This window comes from Gopherus evgoodei, chromosome 3, assembly GCF_007399415.2.
Source record: "Gopherus evgoodei ecotype Sinaloan lineage chromosome 3, rGopEvg1_v1.p, whole genome shotgun sequence".
Taxonomy (NCBI): Eukaryota; Metazoa; Chordata; order Testudines; family Testudinidae; genus Gopherus; species Gopherus evgoodei.
This window is the reverse complement of record NC_044324.1, coordinates 14,149,615-14,176,039: the sequence shown is the minus strand read 5'-3', so window position 1 is coordinate 14,176,039 and position 26,425 is coordinate 14,149,615. Positions and strand designations below refer to the sequence as shown.

The 26,425-nt window shown below is 50.0% G+C and overlaps 1 protein-coding gene across 7 annotated transcripts in view; it reads left to right on the top strand.

Annotated features, from left to right (window-relative positions):
- EFR3B (EFR3 homolog B) overlaps nucleotides 1-26,425 on the top strand; it is a 152,249-nt gene that overhangs the window by 104,667 nt on the left and 21,157 nt on the right. For all 7 annotated transcript variants that reach the window (XM_030555132.1, XM_030555128.1, XM_030555134.1 and 4 more), the window contains 6 exons: nucleotides 3,070-3,191; nucleotides 11,334-11,483; nucleotides 14,405-14,539; nucleotides 16,270-16,348; nucleotides 21,634-21,769; nucleotides 24,225-24,383. In XM_030555132.1, the coding sequence (XP_030410992.1) occupies nucleotides 3,070-3,191; nucleotides 11,334-11,483; nucleotides 14,405-14,539; nucleotides 16,270-16,348; nucleotides 21,634-21,769; nucleotides 24,225-24,383 (781 nt within the window). The remainder of the gene's footprint in view (nucleotides 1-3,069; nucleotides 3,192-11,333; nucleotides 11,484-14,404; nucleotides 14,540-16,269; nucleotides 16,349-21,633; nucleotides 21,770-24,224; nucleotides 24,384-26,425) is intronic.

Below are 26,425 nucleotides of genomic sequence, written 5' to 3'. Positions count from 1 at the left end.
CATAAACGGTACAGATGGACAATTTGGATGTTGTTCTCCCAGCAGCCTCGCAGGATAGGCAAGCAGAAAAAAGAGAGAGAATCAAGTCTAGCCCCATCTGGCTTGTAGGGGGAGAGAGAAGGACTGGACATGCTCGCTATAACTTTGAGTTGCAATGGTGATGGGCACCGTATTAGAAGCTAGATACACCTAGCACGCTTTAGAGGTAAGTCGTATTCTCCCCATTTTGCAGGTGAAGACATAAGAACGGCCATACTGGGTCCGACCAATGGTCCAGCTAGCCCAGTATCCTGTCTTCCGACAGTGGCCAATGCCAGGTGCTTCAGAAGGAATGAAGAGAACAGGGCAATTTCAAGTGATCCATCCTCTGTGGTCCAGTCTCAGCTTCTGGCATTTGGCGGTTTAAGGACACCCAGAGCATGGGGTTGCATCCCTGACCATTTTGGCTAATAGTCATTGACGGGCCTATCCTCAATGAACTTATCTAGCCCTTTTTTTGAACCCTGTTATGGTCTTGGCCTTCACAACATCCTCTCAAGGAGTTCCACAGCTGTGCGTTGTGTGAAGAAATACTTCCTTATGTTTGTGTTAAACTTGCTACCTATTAATTTCTTTGGGTGACCCTTGGTTCTTGTATTATGTGAAGGGGTAAACACATTTCCCTATTCACTTTCTCCACACCAGCCATGATAAAACCGTAATGAAAGTAAGGGAGTCTGAAATAGAAGTGGTGCATAAATGTCTCTTTCTGGCAGAGGGAGTGGGTCTCTGTAGTCTTCATTGCTTTGCTAACAGACAGATGGTGGCTTGGAGCATAGAGCCTATGTGCTGACTGCAGGCTGGACTACAACTCCTGGAACGAAGCATTTCTTGGATCCTTCTTCCACGAGCAGTCGTTCCTCTCTGGATGATTGCTGTGTTGCACTAGGAATTAGGACAGTTCTGGAGATAGCTTGGCTGTGCCTCACAATGCCATCCAAATGCAGCTGCTACTGACGCAGCCCTTGTGATGAAGGAAAATTGCATGTGCTGTCGAATCATTATCTGCCCAGTTTTATAGGTGCTGTGTAGTATTAGCACAATTGTCTGTCAGGCTACAGTAGCCAAAATCTTACCAGGGAATTGGTTGTGTCTGCGTTTTGGAAAAATAAAGCATGTGGCATTGTTAGCGAAAAAAAATAATCAAGGACTCTGCCTTTCCCTGGGGATAAAATAAATCCAACATGTGTTCAAAGTGTCACAGCATTGGTAACTTTCTAAGGTGTTTGTCTGAGGTTACACTCAGAAAAGCAATGACCTCCTCTTCAATGCAGCTACTCCCTGGGTGTTCAGGTTAGATGCCAATGCTTGCAGTTTTATACTGAGTCTTGTGGTATTTGATGTTTTTCTGAAAGCTGCAGCTTCAGGTCCTGGAAAGAAACTGCAGAGGCTGTCGGCTAAGTCTCTAGCCCTTATGGCTGCAGAGAAAAGCTTGAAAATGTGACTCTCTCTCAAAGACCTGAGCTGTAGATCTGCTGACTTGACTGACACAAGAAGTTGTCACTCCAGTTAGCCCTGCGGAAGCAGTGCGGCTCTGAGTTGGATTCTATCATCAGCAGCAGGCTTGTCAGCTAAGTTCTGCCGGGAGAATCTCCACTGTTTCCTGGTGGAGATGTTAAAAGTGGGAAGAATCCAGTTGGATTTTCAGAATCTCATAATGCTATTTTAAACCTTCACTTTTCAGGCCTAGATTCCCAGGTCAGCTAGAGCACAGCTCAGTGCCTTTCCAGGGGCATTAGATCCTTCCTTTCAGATTCCATCCTTTCAGATCCTGGAGATACTGAGGCTGAACCAGCCAATAATGCAAATTAGAGCAGCCTCAGGGGTGCTCTAACTTGTCAGCGGAAAAGGGTCCTCAAGGTGCCGTTCCCCCAGCCTGGATCACCAGAGCACGTCACTGCCATCTGTGACACCCCCCACCCAATCCCCTGCCTATCCCTCCATGGTCGGGGCTGGCATAGGATTTGCAATCCAGGTCAGGATTCTTTTACATTAGCGGTATCCTCAGCTGATGCCTTTAATGCAGCTTTAAGCCCTCTTTGTATCACTGGAGCCCATAAAAGCTGTAAGAGTAATAAAGAGAGATGTGTATTATTTGCAGTGGTGTTGTGGCCATGTGGGTCTAAGATATTAGAGAGGTGAGGTGAGGTTTTATATATTATTATATATATATATATATATATATATATATATATATATATATATATATATATATATATATATATATATAAATATTTTCTTCCTCAGGTCTGGAAAAGGTGCTCAGAGTCTCCCAGCTGGTGGGACAGATAGTTTAGCATAAAATTAGCATAAACATTCAAGCTGAAGTGGCAAAGAGTCCTGTGGCACCTGATAGACTAACAAACATATTGAAGCATGAGCTTTCATGGGTGAAGGTGAAGTGACCTGTTAACCCTCTGCAGTCATAGGTCTAAAAAGGGGGGTTAGCGAGTGGCAGTTTGTTTTAATAAGCCATAAACCAGTGTCTTTATTAAGACTGTAATTTTTAGCGTCTAGCAAAGTTATGAATTTCAGCTCCCAGGCTGGTCTTTTGAGGTGTTGTGCAGGTTTCCTTTGAGGATGAGGACTGAGAGGTCAGCTATAGAGCGATGGCTTTGTGAAACGTGTTCCCGCACAGGTGATACGGTGTCTGTCTTTTATCATTTGCCTGTGCGAGTTTGTTCGAGAATGTAGTGGTTATCTGGCTTCACCCACGAAATTGTTGTTGGGGCGTTTATTGCACTGGAAGAGGTACCTCACATGTTGCAATAGGCGTGACTAGGACCCCTGGATCTTGATGGGTGTGGTGTGGGGGCTGTTGATCATTGTAGCGGTGGAGATATGCCTGCCGGTTTGGCATCTGTTGTTCTGGTAGGGTCTGGTGCTGCTTTGAGTTGGTGTGTCCTTGTCTGAGAGGAGCTTGCTTCTGATGGTGAGCTTGGTGAGGCTTACTAATCATTTTTCTCCCTCCCTCCTTTGCTTTCCTTCCTTTGCGCTGACTCTTTCTCTCCTTCATTTTCCCTTTTCCAGTTTGTGAAGTTTGCGAACATTGAAGAGGACACTCCCTCCTACCACAGGAGCTACGACTTCTTTGTGTCGCGCTTCAGTGAGATGTGCCACTCCAGTCACGATGAGCTGGAGATCAGAACAAAGTGAGTATGGAAGAAAACACTTCAGCCCCCACTCCTGTCTAGCAAACGAATGACTGAACAAGTGAATGAAACTTTTAGGGCTTGTCTATCTGGGGGTGGTCAGGAAAGTTAAACCGAATTAACTGTAGGTTAAAATGTAACGGGGATGAGTTAAACCTCATTAACCTGTGTGGATGCTCTTATCAAGACTTACAATTTTAATTTGGTTCATCTTAATTCATCTGGAAGTGAATTAAATCTAATTGAATTAAGGCCACTCTATTGTGAACGAGAATGTCCACACAGGTTTCATGCAGTTTAACTAATCTGTTTTAGAAGTTAATTTGCCTGAGTGTGCCCGTGTAGACAAGCTGTTACATGATGCTTTTCATCTTGGGATCACTGTGCAATGAAGCCTGTGAAGAACCTCTGGAAGCTGCAGCCACTTGTGGAATGGAATCCAGTGGCTCTCCATGCCATCCCACAACTAGCGCTGGTTGGGAATTTTTCAACAAAATGATTTTTTTTAATTGGAAAATGCCGATGTGTTGGAAGCAAAACTGTTTGAAGAAACATACCGGGTTTGCCAGAACTTTAATCGAGAGAGGTCTCTTGGGTGCAGAACTGAAAGAGGCAGATGCCCTGGAGTAACTCAGTGATCAGAGCACAGGACTTGAATCCAGCTCTCCTTCATCCCAGGTGATGGGGCTCTGCCTGGTTTTTTTCTGTTTTGTTCTGATTTGGAAAGGGAAAGTTTCTGAACTCTTGAAAATATTCACAGGAGAGGAAAACCGTTTCCCACCTGGATCTACTCCCAGCCACCTAATAGAGTAAGCCAGGTCTTTTGCCAATGGCTGTTGGGCATAGAGGATACAAATTCACTCTCTAGGACAACCTCCCAGAGAGCCCCAGAACTCACTAGAGAGAGGCTGTCAAATTGGTAGTGACCCAGTGACTCAGATCAGGGTTGAGGCACATGGATAGGAAATGTGCACTTACTGTGTGGTTCAGCATAGGACTTCGGTCTTCAGTGCTGTTGAGCTGTCTCCTTAGAGCAGCATTAAAATCCACTAATGCGACCGAATGCTTGAGTTATAATATTGAAATACGGAAAATGAGTGTTAATGAGTGACTCGCTTTCCTGTGCTGGGAAGATGCTCCTCGGGAGGATTAATTATGACTAACACAGACAGATTAATGTTGTTTATGGTGAATTCGTCTGCAGTGCATTTAAAAACAACTAGCATTTAAAATGACCTCCTCTCCGTCCCCTGCAAAGCATTCCGTAACTGACTGTGATGCTCTGGGGGTCACCCAGGCCAGGAAGAGGTTCAATCAACACCCGTTTGCAGGGGAACTCAATAACCCTTCCAGCCCTGAGTTCTCCTCCCACAACATCTTTCTGCAACTCCCAGCCCCTCTGACTGTAACGCTCACACAACCATTACCAAAGTCACTGCTCCTTTAGCGAGACAATATACAGCAGCCTGTTAGCTTAACTGAGGTTAACACAGCCTTTCCTTCAGTCACGGCACTGAGCTGGTTTATAGCAAACGTTATCCACGTTTGTGAAAAGAGAACCTCGGCGGAAGTGATCCCATAAGGATAGAAATGGTTACAAACAAACAAAAGTGAAAATACACTGCTAAGCCTGAAATTCAGCAAAGAGAGTCTTTCTTTTGTTCAGAGAAGTTGTCTCGCCGCAGTCATTCTTCCAGCATGACTGGCTAGTCCTTAGCCAGGATCCCAACACAGAGTTCAAAGCGCTTGGTTTCTTTGGCCTGGTCTACACTAAAAAGTTACGTCGACCCAGCCACATCGCTCAGGGGTGTGAAGAATCCACACCCCTGAGCAACGTAGTAACGCTGACTTAAGCCCGGGTGTAGACAGCGCTAGGTGGATGGAAGAAGTCTTCTGGTGACCTAGCTGCTACCTCTCCGGGAGATGGATGACCTACACTGACAGGAGAACCCCTAGAGTAGTGTCTACTCTGTAGCATTTTAAAAGTAGACAAGCTCTTTATCTCCTTAGGTGAAGGGCCACTTACGGGTTTTCTTCCCCTCTCTTTATAGACCACTAAACCTTTGAAATGTATTCTTCTGAAGTGACTCCCCACATAAAATTCCTTTCCATGCTGGGTGTAGATGCCATGCTGTGTGGTGGAGACGCCATCCTGGCTTCTACCCCGCTTGTGATTTTCGCAGTGCAAATGATCTTCCTGCAAAGTCCAGTACAAAAGAATAGACCCCTGTCCTTGGCCACATCTGGCTTCAGGTGTCTGCCTCTTTCCTTCATCTGGAAAAACCCGTTTATCAACTTCCCCTAGCGTGCCCGCATTAAACATGTTTTAATCGCTTTCCAGCATGTCTGTATAATTCTTCGTAGGGTAATTGTACCTACATCCCGCAAGGACCATGAACGAGCAGTGAGTTAGCTTTCCAAAGATATATCATGTGCCATGTTTTGGAGCAGTGGGTGAAGCACAGTGAGCTGACCAGCCAGCTGATCCCAGTTGCTACGTGCCAAGGGGCTCCAGGCCCTCTGGCGCTGGGGTTCTCTTAGTGTCAGCCTGACTGGGTGCTGTTTCAGTAACGCCCTGCTGTTCTCGTAACTGTATTTTGCCCGTGGTTAGGCTGCAGTCTGTTGAGTTTGATGCTTCCCCTCATCTCGGAGCGAGGTTAGGCGTTCTAGAAAGCCTTCCAAAGGCTGAGGAATAACAAGCAGGGAGAGGCCAGGGACAGCACAGAGTAATAACCCAGTGCTTCAGAGCGGTGTCAGGAAGAGGTGATCATTTGGTCTGTGATCTTGGAGTCTGGAACCTTAGAACAGACAATACTCAGACTATGCACAAACCCAGAGCTGAGGGCATGAAGTTTTGCTGTCCTGGACTAGTTCAGTGCAGCTGGACACACTATTAGTGGCTTTATGGTAGCCGTAGGTGCTGCTCCAGCCAGGATCTGGACCTACATTGTCATGGGCGCTGTGCAGTCATATGGTAAGAGACAATCCCTGCCCTAGATTGTAGAGCTAACAATCTAAACAGTCTAATGGTGGGAGCAGACACATAGAGGGGACATGACCCAGAGTGGGTCATTGGCAGAGCTGGGAGTAGATCCTATGGTCCAGCGCTCCCTCCGTTGGACCACCTGGCCTTTCAGATAGTCTAGTGCTCAAATAGTGCAGCGGTGGGTACCAGTGTGAGAACCTGGCTAGAGAAAGCTAAGGTTGCAGTCACTTGTAAAGTTCAGGTTTCGCTTCGCGGGGCCTGCTGCTTGAAGGAGACTTTTTTTTTTTTTTTGGAAAGTGGTAATAAGACTGCGCCAGCCATTTCCGAGAACAGGGAGAGCGATGGGGAAAATATTTTCCCAGAGGGGAAAAGTAACATTGGCAGCTTTGTGTTTTGACAGCTGTCTAGCTGGGACTAGGAAGCTGAAATTTGACAAGGAACTAGCCTTGACTGAGAAGAGATGCCTCGAAGTGTTGTAGTGAAAATTTGGATGAGATTTGGCTGAGTTCTAAGGCTCTGAAAATTGTATTTTCACACACAAAGAATCAACTTTTAATAGCTGAACTATCACAAGGAAGAATAATGTGCTACTCGGCACCCATATCATGCTTTTCGTCTGGTGTCCAAGCTCGATAAGGACTGGTGGCGCCAGGAGCGATTCACATGCTTTTCTAGTAGAGCTGGGTCCAAGTGACGAGTGATAATTGGAGTGAGAGTCAGACTGTAACAGCCCCAGTGCTGAGAGTGTTTGGATTCAGCTCATTGGCAAGAGAGAGGAGCCATCACTAAGGCTACTGTTTAGTCATGGGTATTTTTAGTAAAAGTCATGGACAGGTCATGGGCAATAATAATAAAAAAAAAATTTCACGGCCTACAATCTATCCACAACTTATACTATAAATGCCCCCAACTAAATCGAGAGGTGGTGGTGGTGGTGGTGGTCGATGCTGGGGGAGAGGGGCACTCTGCGGGTGAGCTGCTGAGTGGGGACTGGGGCCAAGCGGGTTTCAGTTGCTGTCATAAACAGTTAGCTAAGGGTTAATGTCTCTTACACCTGGAAAGAAGAAACCCAAAGAACAAAGGACTCAGACACAAACTTCCCTCCACCCAGATTTGAAAAGTCTTGTTTCCTGATTGGTCCTCTGGTCCGGTGTTTGAGGTTTCTTGTGTCTGAGTCCTTTGTTCTTTGGGTTTCTTCTTTCCAGGTGTAAGAGACATTAACCCTTAGCTAACTGTTTATGACAGTTGCCACTGGGATTGCAGATGCCCGACATCCAGGTGCATTTGGATCTAGAGTCTGTACCCATCTCTGTTTGCAGTGGGCTAAGTCCTGAGGTTCCCACTCCGTTTTTACTGATCAAAAGTCTTCACAGACTGTTGCCCCTCTTTACTTCTAGTGACCCAGTGGGGAGTTTGTCTGAGCCCAGGATTAGGGCCTACGTTCCTTGGGCTCCATGACTTGCTGGTCTACACACAGCTGCAGTATGGTCGCCGGATGGGCTTGCCGGTGACTTACCAGGGGAATATTAAAGTTTATAATGGGGGGGGGGGCGTTAACTCCATTTCCAAACAGTTCATTGAGAAATGAATGCCTAGAAAATGTGGAGAAAATAGCAACTGCCCCGTAACCCTTACGCACAGGCTCACAATTTCCAATTGCATGGAGCCTCTTTTCCCCCTGACTTGGTTTCAGCCAACCCCTCCACCCATCTGCCCTGCCCTGCTCTGGGATACTAGGAACCGTCCTCTGTATTTCGAACATTTCTGTCCATGTACTTCACACACTAGTTCCCTTGACACCTCCTGCATCTCTAATGCAAGTGGACGTTTTGTTTCTCCTGGAGCACAGCTGCTTATTATCCACTTTTTTAACACTGAGCAAAATACTTCTAGTCTCAGCCCTCGCACATCTGTTTCACCTGATGAAAGTCAACAAGCTGCGTGGGGGCTCAGTCTGTGATCCAGCACCAGGTCCTCAGCTGCTGTAAATCAATGGATCTCACGGATTTATTCCAGCAGAGGGTCTGATCTTTAGTGTTTATTGATAAGTGAGGTTACAGGGCCAAGTTCATATCTGGGACAACTCCCCTGAAGTTATAATGTGTGCTCTCTCTCTCTAAAAGTAATGGAACACTGCAGGGTTTTTCTCCCCCCCAGGATTGCTGGGAATTCAAGCCATGTCTTTAAACAATGCAGTCATTTTCCAGGGAAGAGATGCCGTGTGGGATGACCCATCCCTTAATGAGGGTACGTTTTTCTGGGTTATGTCCCTTTAACCACCTTGGGCCTTATATTTTCAATGTGAGAGTAAGGATGCCCAGGCACTGCCTGCACAAGCATTGATGGCATGTCAGACACAGCTTCTCCAGCCTGGTCTGCTGGCTTTCTTCAGATTCCCTTGGGGCCTGGGGGGAGGCTAGTGTCTTTGCTTTAGGTTAGGGCTGCTGTGTTTGGGGAAAGAGGCAAGCCATAGGCAGGGCCGGCTCAACCCATTAGGCGCCCCAGGCAGTTGCAGTTGGGTGGCAGCAACTGCGGTGGCCGAGCATCCGGCCGCCGTGGTCATTGTCAGTATTTCAGGGGTGGGACCTTCAGCTGCCTCTGTCAGGGGCGCCATTTTGGGGGTGGGACCTTCCGCCACCTAGGGCACCAAAAAGGCCGGCGCTTCTGGCCGTAGGAGCCGAGAGGAATGAGAAGCATTTACACCAGATCCTCAGCTGGTGTAAATTGACGTAGCTGCATTTACGTCAGTGAAGTGAAGCTGATTTCCACCAGCGGGGGTCTGGCTCAGAGGTCCTTGTGATCCCATCTAGCGGACACCGCGCATATTTAGCGATCGCCCTCTATAGAATGCAGGATCGGGACCTTCGTAAAGATCCAAGGCAGGGATCTTGTTGGCCGGTTTGTCCTGAAGGCACCTCTTGTGGCCCAATTTAAACAATAAGCATCCCAGCGGAGCACCCATTCGGATCTGGCGGGGGATTGTCAAAGGTAGAACAGGTGCCCAACTCTCATGGGAGCCCGATCCAATCTGGAGTATAGTTTGGAGACTGAGCAGAGTCTCTTTGGGCCAATTTGTTCTCTGCAGCTTATTTTCCCCTTACTGTGATGAGAGGGCATTTTATTTTCCCCTAGTAAGACAATGGTGCAGAAAACTCATTATTTCCCCCTGACCTGTAGAGCGCAAATGATTTTGGTTCAATTACACCATGGATCGCAAGAGAGCTATTCTGCGGCTCCTGCAATCCGGGGAGAAGTGCGCTGCGTTTTTTGCGTTTTTGTTCTATTTCACAGCCCTCCTTTGGGAGTTGCCTCGGGGTCAGATAAGTGCGCTGGTCAGATCTCAAGTTTCATGAATTGGTTTCACAAAGTGTGTTGGGTTATTTTTATTTTTCTAGCTCTAGGAGACCACTGAGTATAGAGATTGCTGGTCTGAGTAAAGGGACGGACTTGCCTTGTCATCACCGCTGAGTAGTTTGGGCTCTGTGCAGAGCGAGGGGATTTCTTAGTACAGAGAACATTTTTGTAGTCCGCTAGAATTGAATCTAGGACCTTCAGAACGGAAAGGACAGCGCTTACGCTAAAGGAGTACCTCTCTTAGCTGATACAAAGCAGAAATCTCTTCTTGCGGGAGCCAGCCATTAGAGGGAGATGTGAATGATCATACACCTCTAGCCTGATATAACGTGATCCAATCTAACATGGGTTCGTATGCAAATTGCCGCCGGAGCCCGGCCCCCGCTACCCCAGTATAACTCGTTTTCCCCCATAACGTGGTAGGGACTTTGGGCTCCCGAGGACTGTGTTCTATCGGGGTAGAGGTGTATTATGTTGGACCAGATCTTCAGCGGGTAGAAATCGGCATGCCACCATTAAAGTCAATGGAGCAAAGCTGATTTCCATTCGCTGCCCCATTGCCTGGTGAGGTCTGCTGGGGGACACAGAGAAATAACACCACTTGCTTACTTGCTTCTAAGTCAAGATGGGCATGAACCAAAATCCTGGCTCCAAACACCCTCAGGCTCCGAGGAAGATCAGATCTGGGTCTGAACTTCATGGCTGCCCTTTATCTTTGCATTGGGCTGAACCAAATCCCCAGATCCAACCCCCTCCCACATGCTGGGGAAATTTAGGTCTTGATCCAATTCTAAGCGCTGCAGCCTGGGCCCGTCTTTGCTTCTAAGCAGATTGACCACTCGGTGAAGTGAGAAATAATGGCACGAGTTCACCCCTTGGCCCTGGCTTGCTAAGCACTACTGGTGCTCTGTCCCTCTCTGGCGCCTTTCACCTAAGGCTCTCGGAGCACTTTACAGACTTCAAGTTAGTCCTGACAGCAGCCCCTGGGAAAGACAGAAGTAGCGTTATCTCTAGTTTAGAGATGGGGAAACCGAGGCACGGGGAAGTAAATTGACTTGCCATGGATCACTCTGTGACACAGCTGGAAGGAGGAGCCAGAGCATGGATCAGGCCAGGCATACACTGTTCTAAGTAGAGCGGTTTGGAAAAGTGCCAGCAAAACATTCTTTTCACTAGAATTTGCCAGTTTGTCAAACTTGGAAATATTTGTTGGAGACGGTTCGATTTGACGAAGTTCTGTGGGAACCCTGCTGGGTTTCCTGCCAGCCCACCCCCCTGGTTCTTCAGTAGCCCGTCATCTGGGCTGACGGGAGCAGAGAGCCTAGAAGCTCCTTGGCTGTCTGGACTTCCAGGGGCTGCAGCTCTGGGGCAGCCCACCAGGCAGACTGCCCTGGAGCTGGGGCTCTGTCCCCTTTTGCAGAGATTTTTTTGCTCTCAACCCAGATTTTGAAAACTCGAAATTCTCCACAAAAGGGAATGACCTCCCTCCAAACAGCTCGAGTTCTAACCAACAGGCCGAGCTCCCAGAACTGAGAAAGGAAGCCCAGAGTCCTGACTCCCCATCTTAACCACTAGATCACATTCCTCTTGCAGAGTGAGGAAGATAACCCAGGCGTCCTGAATGGCCAGTCTCCTGCTTTCACCTTAGGACGACCATCTCTCCCGTAATGTGCCCATTGTCACACCCAAGGGGTGGGTAATCCCCAGCCGTTCAGTCACCACGTTCGGACGTTCTAATGAATGGGTAGCCCTGTTTCATTCATGTGGTGTTTGTGTTTTTTTTTTTTAATCCTTCCCTTAAGGATCCGGATGTCCGGCATAAAAGGCCTGCAGGGGGTGGTGAGGAAGACGGTTAATGATGAACTCCAGGCGAACATCTGGGACCCGCAGCATATGGACAAAATCGTGCCTTCGCTGCTCTTCAACCTACAGCACGCAGAGGAGGCTGAGAGGTGGGAGTTTGCTTTTCCCTTCCTGGAAGTGGGTGCAGAGCTGCAGATAGCGTTTCTGGCTCTGCTAGGGTCTGGGTAGCAGCAAACTCTTGTTCTGTTCCTTGAGCGGTGAGGAAGAATTTGAATTCCTGGAGCGTCCGCTGTCCTTTCTGGGTGAGAAACGAGTGAACCAGCCTTGGGAGGCTGTGTGGTTTCATTCACAGTGTACACGTTGAAGCAGATCCTCAGCTGGTACAAATCGATGTCAGTGGAGCTACACTGGTTTGCAGAGCTGAGGGCCTGACCCGTATTTCCTACTATTGTCACAAAAAAGGGAGTTAAACAGCAAAACCATCTTCCTCTGAGCTGCACCTCAACCTCCCAGCAGGCTTTCTGTGCGCATCATAGAGGCGTTAAAAATCCAGACATTTTGTTTCCATTGCAGGCGGCCTTTAAGTAGAGCTGGGTGAACATTTTTTCTTTTGAGAAATGGTAAATTCAGTGAAACCTCCATTTTCCAGGGGACCAAAACTGTTTGCAAATTTAGGTCAAATTTGGTGGAAAGAAAAAGAAGAAAATACATATTTTAAAAGACAAAAAATAATTCTAGCCATTTAGACACTAAATATTTTGATTTTTAATTTCAAAACAATGGTTTTGTTTTGAAATGTAGCTAGATTTGACAACCCCCCTGAGAATGTTTTTTATTTTTTTTGAAAACCTAACAAACAAACAAACAAACATCTCAAAATGAAACAAAACAAAAAACTCTCAGCTTGTTCTCTTCTCTGTGGCGTGTAAAACACTGCAGTCTCCTGGCTTTGGGTGTCTACCACTGTCCTCTAGTGGTTGGCTCCCAGAAAGAATAAAGGAACCTTTCTGGGTATGCCTACAGTGTGCATGGAGCCCAGGTCTCCCTTCTGACCACACACAAATCAGTGTGACTCAGGTCAGCAAGCAGTGAGGACCCAGGCCCCTGCTAAGGGGGTGGGTCAGAGCCCAAGTCCTGCCGCGATAGATCCAAGCCCTCTCCTTTTGCAGTGTGGACACAGCTCAGGCTGCAGACTCGCGTTAAATGGTCAGCCCAGTGCAGGACGGATGCATTAGCAGGGCTGAGACACCCGGATCCAACAGTTGTAGTGCAGTGTGGACACTCAAGCCCGGGCTTGGAAACAGCAGGTCCCATGGACCCAGTGTAGTGCTCCCATCAAAGGGTTAGCGGAAGTGGTTTGAGACCTGTGTATTTGGACAGGGGTTCTAGCCTTGGCTCCCCAGATGTACATGTTCAGTTTTTGTAATTACGGAGTCTGTGGCACATGGACAGTTTCCTACAGGTACACACTGCAGACCAAAGATCCATCTCCTGCCCCGTGGGCCAGGGGTCAGACGCACAGGGCTGGCTGGGAGCAGCGAGCTGTGCGCTTTGCTGCCTCCTTGCCCCTGATTCACTGGCTGGCTACGTACGCAGGGGTCTGTGCGGCGTCCGTCGCCATGGCACCCAAGTGCCAGGCGTGTTTTTTCAAACATGATTCATATTTTAACGTTCTCTCCCCGCCCCGCTCCAGAGCGATGGCTGTTATTGTCGGGAAACTGAGGGAGATCGTTGTGTGTTTTCAAATTGTTCTCAAGGCGCTGGAGTCTCTCCTCACTCTGATCTGAGATCCGCAGTCACAGGCCAATTGCTAAGGAAGCTCTGACCCCACTTACCCTCGTGGTCCCGTCCATCCTCCGGTGGCATTAATAAGATCTATTGGAATTGGAAAAGATACAGAAAAGGCCAACAAAAATGATTAGGGATATGGAACCGCTTCTGTATGAGGAGAGGTTTATAGACTGGGACTTTTCAGTTTGGAAAAGAGATGACTAATGGAGGATATGATAGAGGTCTATAAAATGATGGCTGGGGTTGAGTAAGAGGATAGATCCATCAATGGCTATTAGCCAGGATGGGCAGGGATGGTGTCCCTAGCCTCTGTTTGCCAGAAGCTGGGAATGAGCAATGGGATGGATCACTTGATGATATTTCCTCTGGGGCACCTGGCACTGGCCACTGTCAGAAGACAGGATACTGGGCTAGATGGACCTTTGGTCTGACCCAGTCTGGCCACTCTTAGGTTCTTAAGCACATTGCTTCTAAATCACCATCCACAAGAGCTATCAGTGCCAGCCGCCATCACAGCCAAACAGCCCTTGCTGTTTGGGCTCATCAGCAGCTTGGATCTTTGATTCCAGCATGTTATGCCCAGCAGAGGGTATAAAGCACAAAGCATGTTGTTTTGGTGGGGAAGGGGAGAGTTGGAGCTCCATCTACTGGCCTATTGTAGAATAAACTAGGCACCTCTTAAACTCCAAACCAAATTAGGTTTTTACTTGGAACCCTAATTTGTCGGAAGAGAGAAATTTCCCACTGGCTGCCTCCATTCCATGGTACCTCTGAGCCACACAGCGCTGGTAAAGGTTAGGATCTGCGCGGGTGGGAGAGGGCCGTGTGGGCGGGGTCCGATAGTCAGCACCCTTCTGTTTATAGATCAGCTCTCGTATCAAAGGAGCCCAGACTGTTGAACAGGTTCATTGCGCACAGGGGATCCCTTCACTGATCACTGAAGGGCAGCTGCCCTGGTGCAGAGCACAGCAGTTCTATTCTGCATGGTTCAGAGCCACGCCTGGAAGGAGATGTGAGGAGCCACTAACGTAGCTGGAGTTTAGGGAGGCAGAATGACTCTCATTGTAGGCCCAGATTTCCTGTTCCAAAGGGCGGTGTTTATATTCCGGATGCCGTCGCAGCAGAGGAGTGGCAGCGGTTGGAGCGCAGTGTTGGAAAGAGAACGAGAGTGTCGCGTTGTGGATCGGGAGAATGAGTGGGTTAAAATTGGTCTCCTTGATTGCTGCTGTCCTGAGTGCTTCTACGGATGAGGCTTAATCTCTCTCTCGCTCTGTCTCAGCCGCTCTCCATCTCCCCTGCAAGCAGCTGAAAAGGAGAAAGAGAGTCCCACTGAGCTGGCAGAAAGGTGCCTGCGAGAGCTACTGGGGCGAGCGGCTTACGGGAACATTAAGAACGCCATCAAACCTGTTCTCATGTAAGTCACTTGCTCAGGTGATTGTCTCTCCACCCTGCCCGCATCTCTCCTGTGCTGGGCCCTCCGGCTCTCTCTGTTCTCTTTTCCTCGTCCCTTTTTGTCCCAGAGTGGGGCCCTTTCGTATTATTGATCGTAAGGAACAATAACGTTGCTGTGAATTAGTGAGGCTTGTTCTACACTACGGGGTTAGGTTGCCATGAGGCAGCTTATGTCGACCTAACTATGTCAGTCTACACTACAGGGTCACTCCTGCCAGTGTATGTGCCCTGCTACACCGACATAATAACTCCACCTCCAGGAGAGGTGAAGGGCTTATGTTGGTATAATTGGGGCAAGGCAGTGTCTGTATAAACACTTTGTTCCTTACATAGGCTGTTGGCGGTCTTGTCAATGTCATGGCTCAGCTGGAGCTGTGAAACTGATGAAAAAGTTGTTTCCTGGCTCCCTAGCTGGGTTGCTGCTGGGTCTCTATTCCAAGCTGAGCTGCCACCCAGGCTCCTGGCTTGGGCTGCTGCCAGGGCTCCCTGCTCCCCACTGGGAACCCTGCTGCCCCCTGGGTCCTGGCTCCCCACAAGGAGTACGGCAGCTGACCGGACCCCGGGCACAGACCTCCTCGCCAAAAGTGAGAAGCCCCGGGTGACTATACCCCAGCTCCTGGCAAGGAGCTATGCAGAGCTGAGAGCCCTGGCTCTCAGGTCCCCACAGTGCCCCCCTTCAGTCTATGGAAGCGCTCCTGGTGAGGACATGCACCACCGACAGAAGGAGGGTATGGTGGACATCAGCCACCTCAGTAATTACTGCAGTAGCTGTAAGTTGACCTAAGATAGGTCAGCTTAAGATTGTAGGGTTGACATACCCCTAGTGTCTCTTTGTATGTAATGGAATCATAAGAACATCGGAACTGCCAGCCTGGGTCAGACCAATGGTCCGTCTAGCCCGGTGTCCTGTCTTCTGATAGTGGCCAATGCCAGGTGCTTCAGAAGGAACGAACGGAACAGGTAATCATCAAGTGATCAGATCTACTCAACTGTGTGTCATAAACCTTAGACTGCTTATGGGTTCTGGAGAGTCTCCTTTAGCTCAAGTGGCAGTGGGGCCTGTGTTTCCAGATCAAGATAAGCCGATTTCCATCTCTGCTGTGCTTTGAAGTCAGTGGTCGCACCCTGGAGCAGAATGACAGCTCTGATGTCCTGGGGGCTGTGGATTTGTTCCAATACCTAGGGCATTGCACTTTTCCAAGTGCTATATATGTGTTAGGTAATGTCCTGCTCCCAACAACTACTTCCCCTTGTGGGTGGGTAACTACTATCAGCCCCAGTCTGGTGAGGAGGGAAACCGAGGCACAGAAAAGTTGAACGATTTGCCCCTGGTTACAGCGGGACTGAATGGCAGAGCTGGGATAAAGACCTAACAATTCCTTGGTCCCAGTCCCAGCCATACAGGGGCAAAGTCAGTGAGCACGAGCTGTGGACTAACCCCTAAAAGTGAGCAGTGCCTGAGCCTGGGAGGGAATTGGGCGAAAAGGTAGGCAAATTAGCTCTTTACAGAGTTTGATCCTTAGCTAGCAGTTTGCTCCCTGCTCTGACTGCTTCTGTGTCACCTGCCTCCCATGCTGTCTGTTTGCTGTTCTCTTTGAGCAAAGGGAAAAGATGCCTTTGCTTGTCGTACCAGCAAGCCTACAAGCCTCTGTAATTGCTAAACTCGCTCTTCTCTCTCCTCTCTCCCTGAAGCCATCTAGACAACCACTCGCTCTGGGAGCCAAAGACGTTTGCTATTCGCTGCTTTAAGATCATCATGTACTCCATTCAGGTGAGCTGCTGGAGAGATGGCGGTTTGTGTCACTTCAGTACTATAATGCATTGTGAGTGTGTGTCCTGGTGCTCCCTGCTAGAAGGAATCTGAACTGCACCACTTGTGTGTCAGTGGTCCCGTGCTGCTAACTGTGGTGAAGGCCTGTGCTTTTGGAGGCGAAGGATCTGGCTTCTGTCCCTGATGTCGCTGTGAAAGTCTGAGTAACCACTGCATGCAGTCTCTGGCAGCAATGGACAGATCTGTTGCACTCTATATAAAACAGTGTAGGTAATTCCCTGGAACTAATCTGTATCTATCAACACAGAGACTTGCTATCAGATGGTTCTTTGCAAATTACATCAGCCTATAAATACTGATACCTTGCCCTTACGTGGCACCTTGCAAAGATGGGGAGGCTTGTTACCGCCATGCTACAGATGGGGAAATTGAGGCACGGGAGGGTAAGTGACTTGCCCAAGGCCATACGCTGAGGATTAGCAGCCAGAACTCCTGAGTCCCAGCCCTGTGCTCTAGCCGCTAGAACATACTGCTTCCATGATTTACCTGTGGCACTAGTGACCGATCCTAAACCCATTAGTCAGTCAGTCAGAGAGTTTGCCTGAGTCGGGATTGTAGGATCCGGGAGTACGTTGAATCCTTGTCCTGTTGTTGCTGCCTTTGTCGTTCCCTTCCCTCGTTCATTAGACATGCTCGCAGCGCGGTGCGGTAAGTAATGAGAGCCCCTCGCTGTGCTGTGTCAGGATCCTGCCCTGCATGCCAGAGAAGAACTAAGATGGGCCTATCATGAAGCTGGAGCTCCCAGGAGGAATTCAGGCAGAATGTGTCCCCAAGATTTCCTGTCTTGCACAGCCTGGGCTTTGCAGATATAACAAGCAGCGATGCTTTAGGCCAGGGGTCCTGTCCACCATTGCTGTATCAGGGGAGGTGTTACCTAGGCAGAGGTCAATTACCTGCCTTGGAATTTGGCCAGGGCTAACAACCCTCTTCTGCAAGCCAATAAAACACCGCCCTAGAGGACCGGGTGCGTGGGGGAACCAGAATACAGCTTGTCTCTCTCCCTTGGCAGCCGTTCTTTCCCTATTTAGTGCAAAGCAACCTCCCCTTGAGTTAGCTGGCATGGCAATAGGGTGGAAAACCTCGTCATGGGAGCCACTGGGAGCTACCCCTTTCCAGCTTGCTGTCGTTCCATCAGTGCACACCGCCTGCCTCTGCAGAAAGAGACAGGAGCCGCCTGAGGCTAAGCACAAACTGTGCAGACAGGAGAAAATGGTACAGGTCAAATTCTGCGCTCAGTCACACCCACGGAGCCCCGGTGGCTTAGCAAGACGTTGCACGGAGGTGAGTGAGGGGAGAATTTGTCCCTCGTGTGTAGGATATGGAAAGATACTGGAACAAATTGTGAAATAATCAGTTTGTCATCCACTGGAGGAGAATAGGTTAGCCCGGGGTGGCCAGCCTGAGCCTGAGAAGGAGCCAGAATTTACCAATGTACATTGCCAAAGAGCCACAGCAATACGGCAGCCGCCCCTGCCCGATCAGCTCCCTCCCCCCAGCTCCCAGCACCTCCTGCCCACCGGCAGCCCCACCGATCAGTGCCTCCTCACACCTCCCCATCAGCTGTTTTGTGGTGTTCAGGAGGCTCTGGAGGGGAGCGCACAGCAGGCTGAGCAGAGGGGGCAGGAAGGGGTGGAGTGGGGCATTGCCTGTGGAAAACCCAGGGGCTGAGCAGTGAGTCCCCCCTCATCCCCCCCGGCACATTGGAAAATTGGTGCCTGTAGCTCCAGCCCCGGAGTCGGTGCCTGTACAAGGAGCCGCATATTAACTTCTGAAGAGCCGCATGTGGCTCTGGAGCCCCGGGTTGGCCACCCCCAGGTTAGCAGGAATAGCCAGCGTGGCTTTGTCAGGAACAAATCATGGCAAACCAACTGAAGTTCCTTCTTTGGCAGGGTCACTGGCCTAGTGGCTGGGGGAAGCTTTAGACGTGAGACCTTGATTTCAGTGAGGCTTTTGACACAGTCCCAGTAAACTAGGGAAGTGTGGGTTTGACGAAAAGTTACTGTAAGGTGGATTCACAACTGCTTGAAAGACCCTTCTCAAACAGTAGTTGTCACGGGCTTGCTATCAAACTGGGAAGGTGTATCCAGTACGGCGCTGTGGGGTGTGTCCTGGCTCCAGGGCTGCTCAGTGTTTTGGAGAACGGAAAGGAGAGTATTCACATGACGCCACGCTGGGAGGGGTTGCCAGCACTTTGGTGGACAGGATTCGAATTCAAAACCACCTTGACAAATTGGAGAGTTGGTCTGAAATTCATAAAGACAAGCGCAGCGTACTTCACTTAGGAGGGAACTATCAGAAGCCCAACTACTTTTGTGGGTCGTACAGCTGAGAAGGATCTGGGGGTTGTAATGGGTCACACACTGAATATGAGCCAACAGTGTGGTACAGTTGCAAGAGAGGCTAATATCATCCTGTGTTATATGTGAGACACAGGCGGTAATTGTCCCGCTCTGCTTGGTGCTGCTGAAGTACTGGAGTAGGAGCACGGTGTTCAGTTCTGGGCGCCACCCGTTAGGAAGGATGTGGACAAATTCGAGGGCATTCAGAGGAGAGCAACAAAAATGATCAAAGGACCGATGAGGAACGGTTAGAAAAACTGGGCATGTTTACTCTTGAGAAAAGAAGCCTGTCGGGACCTTATAACAGTCTTCAAATATGTTAAGGGCCGTTATAAGGAGGAGGAGGATCAATTGTTCTCCATGTCCACAGAGAGCTTTATCTGCAGCAAGGGAGAGCCAGGTTAGATATTCAGTGAAAACTTTCTGAGGGGAGTTAAGCTCTGGACCAGGCTTCCAAGTGCAGTTGTGGAATCCCTGTCACTGGAGGTTTTAACAGGTTGGCCAAACCCCTGTCCGGGGTGGTCCAGGTTTACTTGGTTCTGCCCTAGGGCAGGGGGCTGGACTCGATGACTTTCTGAGATCCCTTCCAGCCGACATTTCTGAGACTCTGGGCTTTATCTTTTCCCTTCTTGCTCTGAAGCCAGCCCCTCTAAAGTGACGCTGTTAGGATCACAGAATATCAGGGTTGGAAGAGACCTCAGGAGGTAATGAGTTGGGACTAAGGTTGGATTGAGCTACGCCCCAGATTTAGGTTTTGTTAGGATTTCTAGAACCCTGTTTTCTAAGGTCATTAGAAATGTTTCCATGATCTTTGTTTGAATCCTAATGAAAATATATTTCTGTCTGGATTGTTGTCTCCCTTCCCTTCTTAGTTGTCACTTAGCCCATTTACTTTTCACTCAGCACACAGGTTATTTAACCTTCTCCCCACTCTGCACAGCTGGGCGAACGGAGAGGAAGGAGAGCTTGGTGCTTAGGGCACTACCTCCGGAGACCAGGTTTCAATTCCCAGCTCAGCTGCTGGCTTCCTGTGGGACCACGTACAAGTCACTTAGCCTCCCCGTGCCTCAGTTTCCCATCTGTACAATGGTGACCGTAGCACTGCCCTTCCTCACAGTGATATCAGGATAAATCTATTAGGTACTACAGGGATAGGATACCTCAGATGTCAGTGTCACTTTTGTTTCTAGTTAATTGTGATTTATGGCTCTCTTTCCTGCCAGCTCGGCCCTGCTGTCCTTGGGGAATGCTCACATTAAAAAAGGCCCGTTTTCATTGCATGCGTTATTTCGTAAACTGCCTGATGCCCATTATCTTTACATTAGGTTTTATAAAATGCATCTTTTTTCCCAAAATCGAAACATTGAGCATATAACTCGCCAGGTACCATTGGAAGGATACACAATCAATACATTCTCCCTTCATGAATACCCGGGATTAATCACTTTTTCGACCAACTCCTGTTGGTGAGAGAGACAGACTTTCGAGCCACACAGAGCTGTTCTTTGGGTCTGAGAGAGATACTCCGAGCGTCACAGTGAAATACAAGATCAAAGAGAGAGTTTAGCACAGGTAGTAAGCACATATTGTGAGGGACCAATGCTAAGCTATTTCACCTTGTAGTTAGCTGTGACGCTCTCAGTACCTCTCCCAGAGCTGAACAAGAGCTTTGCCAGGCTCCAAAGTTTTTCTCTCTTATCAACAGAAGTTGGTCCACTAAAAGATATGACCTCCCCCACCTCATCTCTCGAATATAGAATCATAGACTATCAGGGTTGGAAGGGACCTCAGGAGGTATCTAGTCCAACCCTCTGCTCAAAGCAGGACCAACCTCAACTAAATCATCCCAGCCAGGGCTTTGTCAAGCCTGACATTACAAACCTCTAAGCAAGGAGATTGCACCACCTCCCTAGGGAACCCATTCCAGGGACTTACCCAATTACAACCACCCTGCATACAGGATTAATCACGACAGTGGCTTTTATACATATGTAAACCCTGTAAATCATTTCCTCTATATGAACATCTCCTGACTGAAGTTCTGTGCACTAGACTTTCATAAGTATGTTTCCATTCTGCACGTCCATTTCTATTTGGTAGCTTGAAAAGTCATCCCGTGTATTCCTGGGTCAGTGAAGCATGTTCTCTACACAGGATATTTCCCTGCGCCTCTTTCCATAAATACACAGGTGCAGTCTGTGTGAGCACATCATCTTCTGGCTGGCCCAGCCTCTTACTTGCCCCTCGTTAAGGATGGTCCCCTTTCGAACAAGTGGCAGAGACCAGTGTTTCTTGTGCTGAAGGTCCCTGATTCTGTCCTCCCAGGTGACCTGTCTGCATGTCATGGCCATGCTAATGCGTGCATGGAATGATCCGTTGAGCTCGAGGTAGTGGGTGCCGTTAGGAGTGACACGTTTATCACTCACTGGTGTTCGGTGGATCTCGGCGCTTGCGGGATTGGCCACAGAACTCTTCCCTGACTCCCCTTCCTGCTGCCGTCTCCCTGGCATCAGTGGGATTGCACGGGCTGCAGGCGGGCACAGAATGTGGCTTGGTCTGGAAGATTCCACAAATGCAGGTCAATAGTTCAGTGCTATGTGTGTCCGTATTTCATGACAACCATTGCGCGGTCAGGAAGGGTTCTGTGCAGAAGTGACCTCGTTCCCTGTGTGCTCCGCTGCCTTCCTTGCTGTTGCCTTTGTAGAGGTGGCACTGCTATTGGAAGGCTGGATTCTGCCCTCACGCAGGTGTCACCCGCCAGGTGCTGACTGCCAGGCCTTCCTTTCTTGCGCTGATGTCCGAGGCAGGAATTGCCCCCAGACCGCTACGGTTGGCCTGGCTCAGCAGCCGTCTATCAGCACGGCTCACTCTCTGCTTTCCTTCCAGCCTCAGCATTCCCACTTGGTGATCCAGCAGCTCCTGGGACACCTGGATGCCAACAGCAAAAGTGCGGCCACGGTGCGGGCTGGGATCGTGGAGGTCCTGTCGGAGGCAGCTGTCATCGCGGCCTCAGGATCAGTGGGTAAGGAAGGGATCCAGTCCAGTGAGCCTCCCATCGTGCCTGGAGGGTGCTCCCATGGCTTTCCCCTTCCCTCCAGTGCCTGAGCCTGCTTCTGCCGCTCTGGGCTGGAGTGATTCCCTGCAGCCTGGGGCCCACAGCAGTAATTGATCCTAGAGGCACAGTGAGAGCTTGGTTCTCAGGAGCTGGAAATGGCAGCCCCGGGAGCCGTGGTGAAAGCTTAGCCCAGTGCAGGCCTCTGCACTGTAGTATCTGGAAGCATTTTGGTCAGTTTCCTTTTGAGACCCATTAGACAGGCTGGGGCATGGCAGAGATGCCAGCTGGGGATAAAACCCCTACGCAGCTAGGATGGAAATGAGGCAGGCAGACAGACACGGGGCGGATGGATTGTTGGTGCCGGCAGTGCTGTGTCATCGGGGCATGGTTCAGCCTGGCTTGTTGCTTCCCTTTGCACTGCCAGCAGCTGGCACCGGGGGCACCAGGTCAGAGAGCAGGAAGTGTCTGAGCTTCAGGGGGAGAGTGGTTTGATTTTGGTTTGTTCTGACTCCCGGCTGGAGTGTGGCCAGTGGTGTGCTTGGAGAGGCTGACTCCCGGGCAAAGCTTTTACCCCTAGGGTCTGCCCCTGCTGCCACCCCAGGCAGCAGCCGCACTCCATTGACCTGGCTGGGCCGAGGGGGGTGCCCCTAATGTTGCCTGAGTCCACCTGGCCTTATGCACTGGTGGACTGGCTGGTTATCCGGGGTGAGCTGAGCGCAGGCAGACTGGGGTTATGGGCTTTACAGGAGAGCTGCTGGCATTTGGATCGTGCAACCGCCTGTGGATTCCTTTATGCTCAGCGTTCCTGCTTCGAGCGGTAGAATCGCAGAATCCTGGGGGGGAGGCGGTGTTCCTCCTGCTTAGCACTGGGGGGCAGAGATCCAGGAGTCCTGTGCTCCATACCCCTTGCACTCCTGGCCTCCTGACGCACAGCGGGACAAAAATGCAGATGAATTAGCTCTCTCTATTTATCAGACTCTTTTAAATCCTTGATTCCATGGGGCTGTGGGTTTCCCAGCCCTGAGCTTCTGTGTCTCAAGCCCAGTAGGCAAGGGAGTGTCATCTAGTGTCTGTTGCAGGGGACTGGGAGTTGAACTCCTAGGTTCGGTTCCTGGCTCTGGCTCTGGCACTGTCCCACTGTGTGGCCTTGGGTAGGTTTCTTAACCAGTCTGGCCCATTTCCCCATTTGCAAAAAGCAGCTAATGAGACAGGGTCAGTAGAACAAGGAGATGAGCAGGCAGGTTGTTAGAGAAGGAGGTTTACATCAGCAGGATTTTACTGGGCTTTGCTTTTGCATACATTTCCTGCCCCCACCCCTTTTCTGTGTCTGTCTTTCTTAAAAGTATGTGGTCACATGTGTTCTGGCCAGAGGTGCACCAGAAACAGACAGACCCTTGGAGAAACCAGGTAGTTGTTACTGGCATTACAGGAGCACATCCGGATCTTTGTGCTAGGCGCTTCACCAGCATGCAGTGAGAGATAGTCTCAGCCCCAAAGAGCTGGCAATCAAAATAGACGAGAGAGAGGATGGGAGAGGAAACTGAGGCACAGAGCAGTGACATGAGTTGCCCAAGAGGACACAGTAGGTAGAGGGCAGAGCTTGGAATGGAGCGTAGGTGTCCTGAGTCCCAGCATGCTCTGCACCTCGAAGACTGGACAACTCTGTGTGGCTGAGTGCATCTCCGTAGCAAAATAGCCAGGTTTTCTTTCATAGGCAGCGTAGTTGGAGTTGTGTTGGTCCCAGGATATTAGAGAGACAGTGACCTGTAGAAGAGCTCGGGGTGGCTCAAAAGATTGTCTCTCCCCAACAGATGTTGGTCCAATAAAATTTGTGGCTAAACTCCGCATTGAGTTGGGTTTAACAAGGGCTTTACTGCAGATTGCTAACAAATCGGTAGCATCATTTGGTCCCGTCTGCACTGGCAAACCCCAGGCTGTACTCTCAGAAAGGATCCTTGGATGTGGGATCTTTGCTAGTGTAGAAATGTGAGGTTCACACTGGTGGGAGGGTGAAGGGTTGAGTGGTGGCGCTCTCCACCATGGCCTGGTGTCTCCGCTGGGGGTATGAAGAGCAGGGGCCATAAGCCTGGGATGTCCTCTTCTTTGTCAGGTTACATCCTAGTATGGCCAGCCCCCTCTCGCTTACAATGGGGCTGCATGGCCCGGTAGGGGTAACAGGGTTGGCTGAATGGGAGCAGTGTGGTGTAGTGGCTAGACCACTGGCCTGGGTCTCAGGAGATGTTGGTTAAATTCCTGGCTTGGCCCTTGGCCTGTTGGGTGACTTTGGGCAAGTCTCTTCCCCTCTTTTTGCCTCAGTTTCCCTGTCTGTAAATTGGGGCTAATGATACTGACATTTAAGTGCTCTAAGAGCTAGGTGGTGTTCTTGATTAATGGCTCTGCCTGCCCTCTCTGCTCTTCTCAGGGCCGACTGTGCTGGAAGTGTTCAACACCCTGTTGAGGCAGCTCCGGCTGAGCATCGACTATGAGCTGACGGGCAGCTATGACTGTGCCATCGTCAGTACCAAGATCATCAAGGAGCATGAAGAGAGGATGTTCCAGGAGGCCGTTATCAAGACCACAGGTATGCAGGTCGCATGCCGGGAGGGCATCACGTCCTCCATTGGCCGGAGGAGCCTGCTCTGCTAACAAGGATGTGTTCGGATAAGGGTGTAGTCATTTGCTGCTGCTGTCGGTCGGGTTGGACAAGGGTGATCTGATACCAATAAAACCAGACCCATAAAACAGGAAATGATCCAAATCACATGTCATGCTGAGGAGCAAAATCATCTAGTTAAGCAGGCGCCAGCCCTACAGTTGGGTTCTAGTTACAGGGCAGATCAGTCGGGATCTAATTGGCTGATGTTCTCACATACTGAGTCAGATTCTTTCTAACACTAGGGAACACCAGGAAAATGTAAGTCCAGCCTGACTTGTGAGTCAGCATCGAAGCCCACAGACTGGGCTTGGGGTCAGGCCTCCAGACAAAGGGGGAAGTGCAGCAGTGACATCTGAGCCCTATAACTGAACGATCAGTACAAGCAGCGATGGCTGGAACCAGATCCCAGTCGAGTTCTTTTAAAGCAGCTTGGTTTTCCCAATCAGCTCGATGGAAAACACAAACCGGGGAGTTTCTTGGAACTGTCACCCACTTCTTTACGCTGCCCTGTATTTCCCTTCTGTCTCATTTGTAAAATTCCCAGAGGGGTGAATTGGCTTCCTGTAGGAAATCGATACTTTGGCAGAAGTATCGATCCAGCTTAGCTCATAAATGGCAGTAACTTGGATGGATCTGTCATCTGGGTTCCAGTTTGTCCACATCAGACTCGCAGCCTGACTGGAGGGCTGGGCTGCAAATCGGGACCGAGGTGCAGAACAAACAGACGATTGAAAAGGTGTTGTCCTTAGCGTGGCAGTAGAGATGAATTGAGGAATAGCAGTGGCACTTGTCTTGCAATGACAGCGGAATACCAGCGGAGGGCAGTATCCACCCAAGAATTCCCAAACAGCCTCATCTCTGAGGCTGAACACAGGGAATTGCAGAGATTTGGGCTGTAAGCGGAGGTTTCCCTTTGCCCTTGTGCTGTTTGGGAGCAGAGTAAAGGAGTTCAGAATTCAGGCCCAGCCGTGCAGTGAGGCGGGCAGGGGCAGTGGAGAGGAAGAAGAGAGAGTGAGCATGAGCTAACTACGAGCAACCAGCCTCCCTGCAGTTCTAGGTTGTGCAGCTGCCTTTACGTGGCTGGAATAGGATCATTTTGTCTCCAGGTGCCCAGGTGGAGGGGCAGGATGCTTCTGAGCCAGGCCTGCCTGTCGCAGAGGCCTCTGGTCTGAGCAGTGAATCAGGCGCAGCAGCAGGGGTAGCCCATTGCCTGCTGGGCTCGGCTGTCTGCCGTCTGCCTGAGGACTCCTTGTTCTTGGTGGATCTGGGCCCTGTTCACCTTACCCCTCCCTCGAGGAGGGATGCGTGTCGGGCAGGGAGATGGAAGGAGACGGAGAAATCCGAGTGAGGAAGCTGCTACAGGCCACTTCCTAAGCTCCTCAGGACTTGTTCTCTATGCCGTGAATGGCACTGCAGCCAGCCTGCCTGTGCTTAGCCCTCGCAGGCTGGCTGCAGCCAACCTCTACCGCCCTGCCGGGGCGGGTTCGCCACTCACGACTCTGAGCAAACCCAGGGGGAGGCACCGGATGGGCAGGCCCTGACCCTCCCTATGCCGGGATGTACTTACCCCTGACCTGGTGACCCTGTGTGCTGCTAAGCCTGTGGCTGAGCGGAGCAGGATGTGCCAGAGCCTACTGCTCTGAAGACCACTTCTGCTGCCTGGGGCACTGATTGAGGTGGGCTTTTCCCCCGATTTTTGGCTTTCTGAGTGGCTAAAGGGTCCCACTTGATGCCTGTCAAGAGCAAATGCTAATTGCCTGAGCTGTGTGCTGGTGACGAGTTACCAAACCTCTGCTACTACCATGAAATAAACCCCTCCTATGAATTCCACTGGGCCGCTCCACTGCTCCCACTCGCTGGAATCAGAGGAGGAAGCCCCCTTGGCGCTATTCCTGAGATTCAGCCTGGGGGCTTTCTCTGGCCAGGTGGTTTGTGGGGTAGATAAATGGACATCTGCATGGGACTCC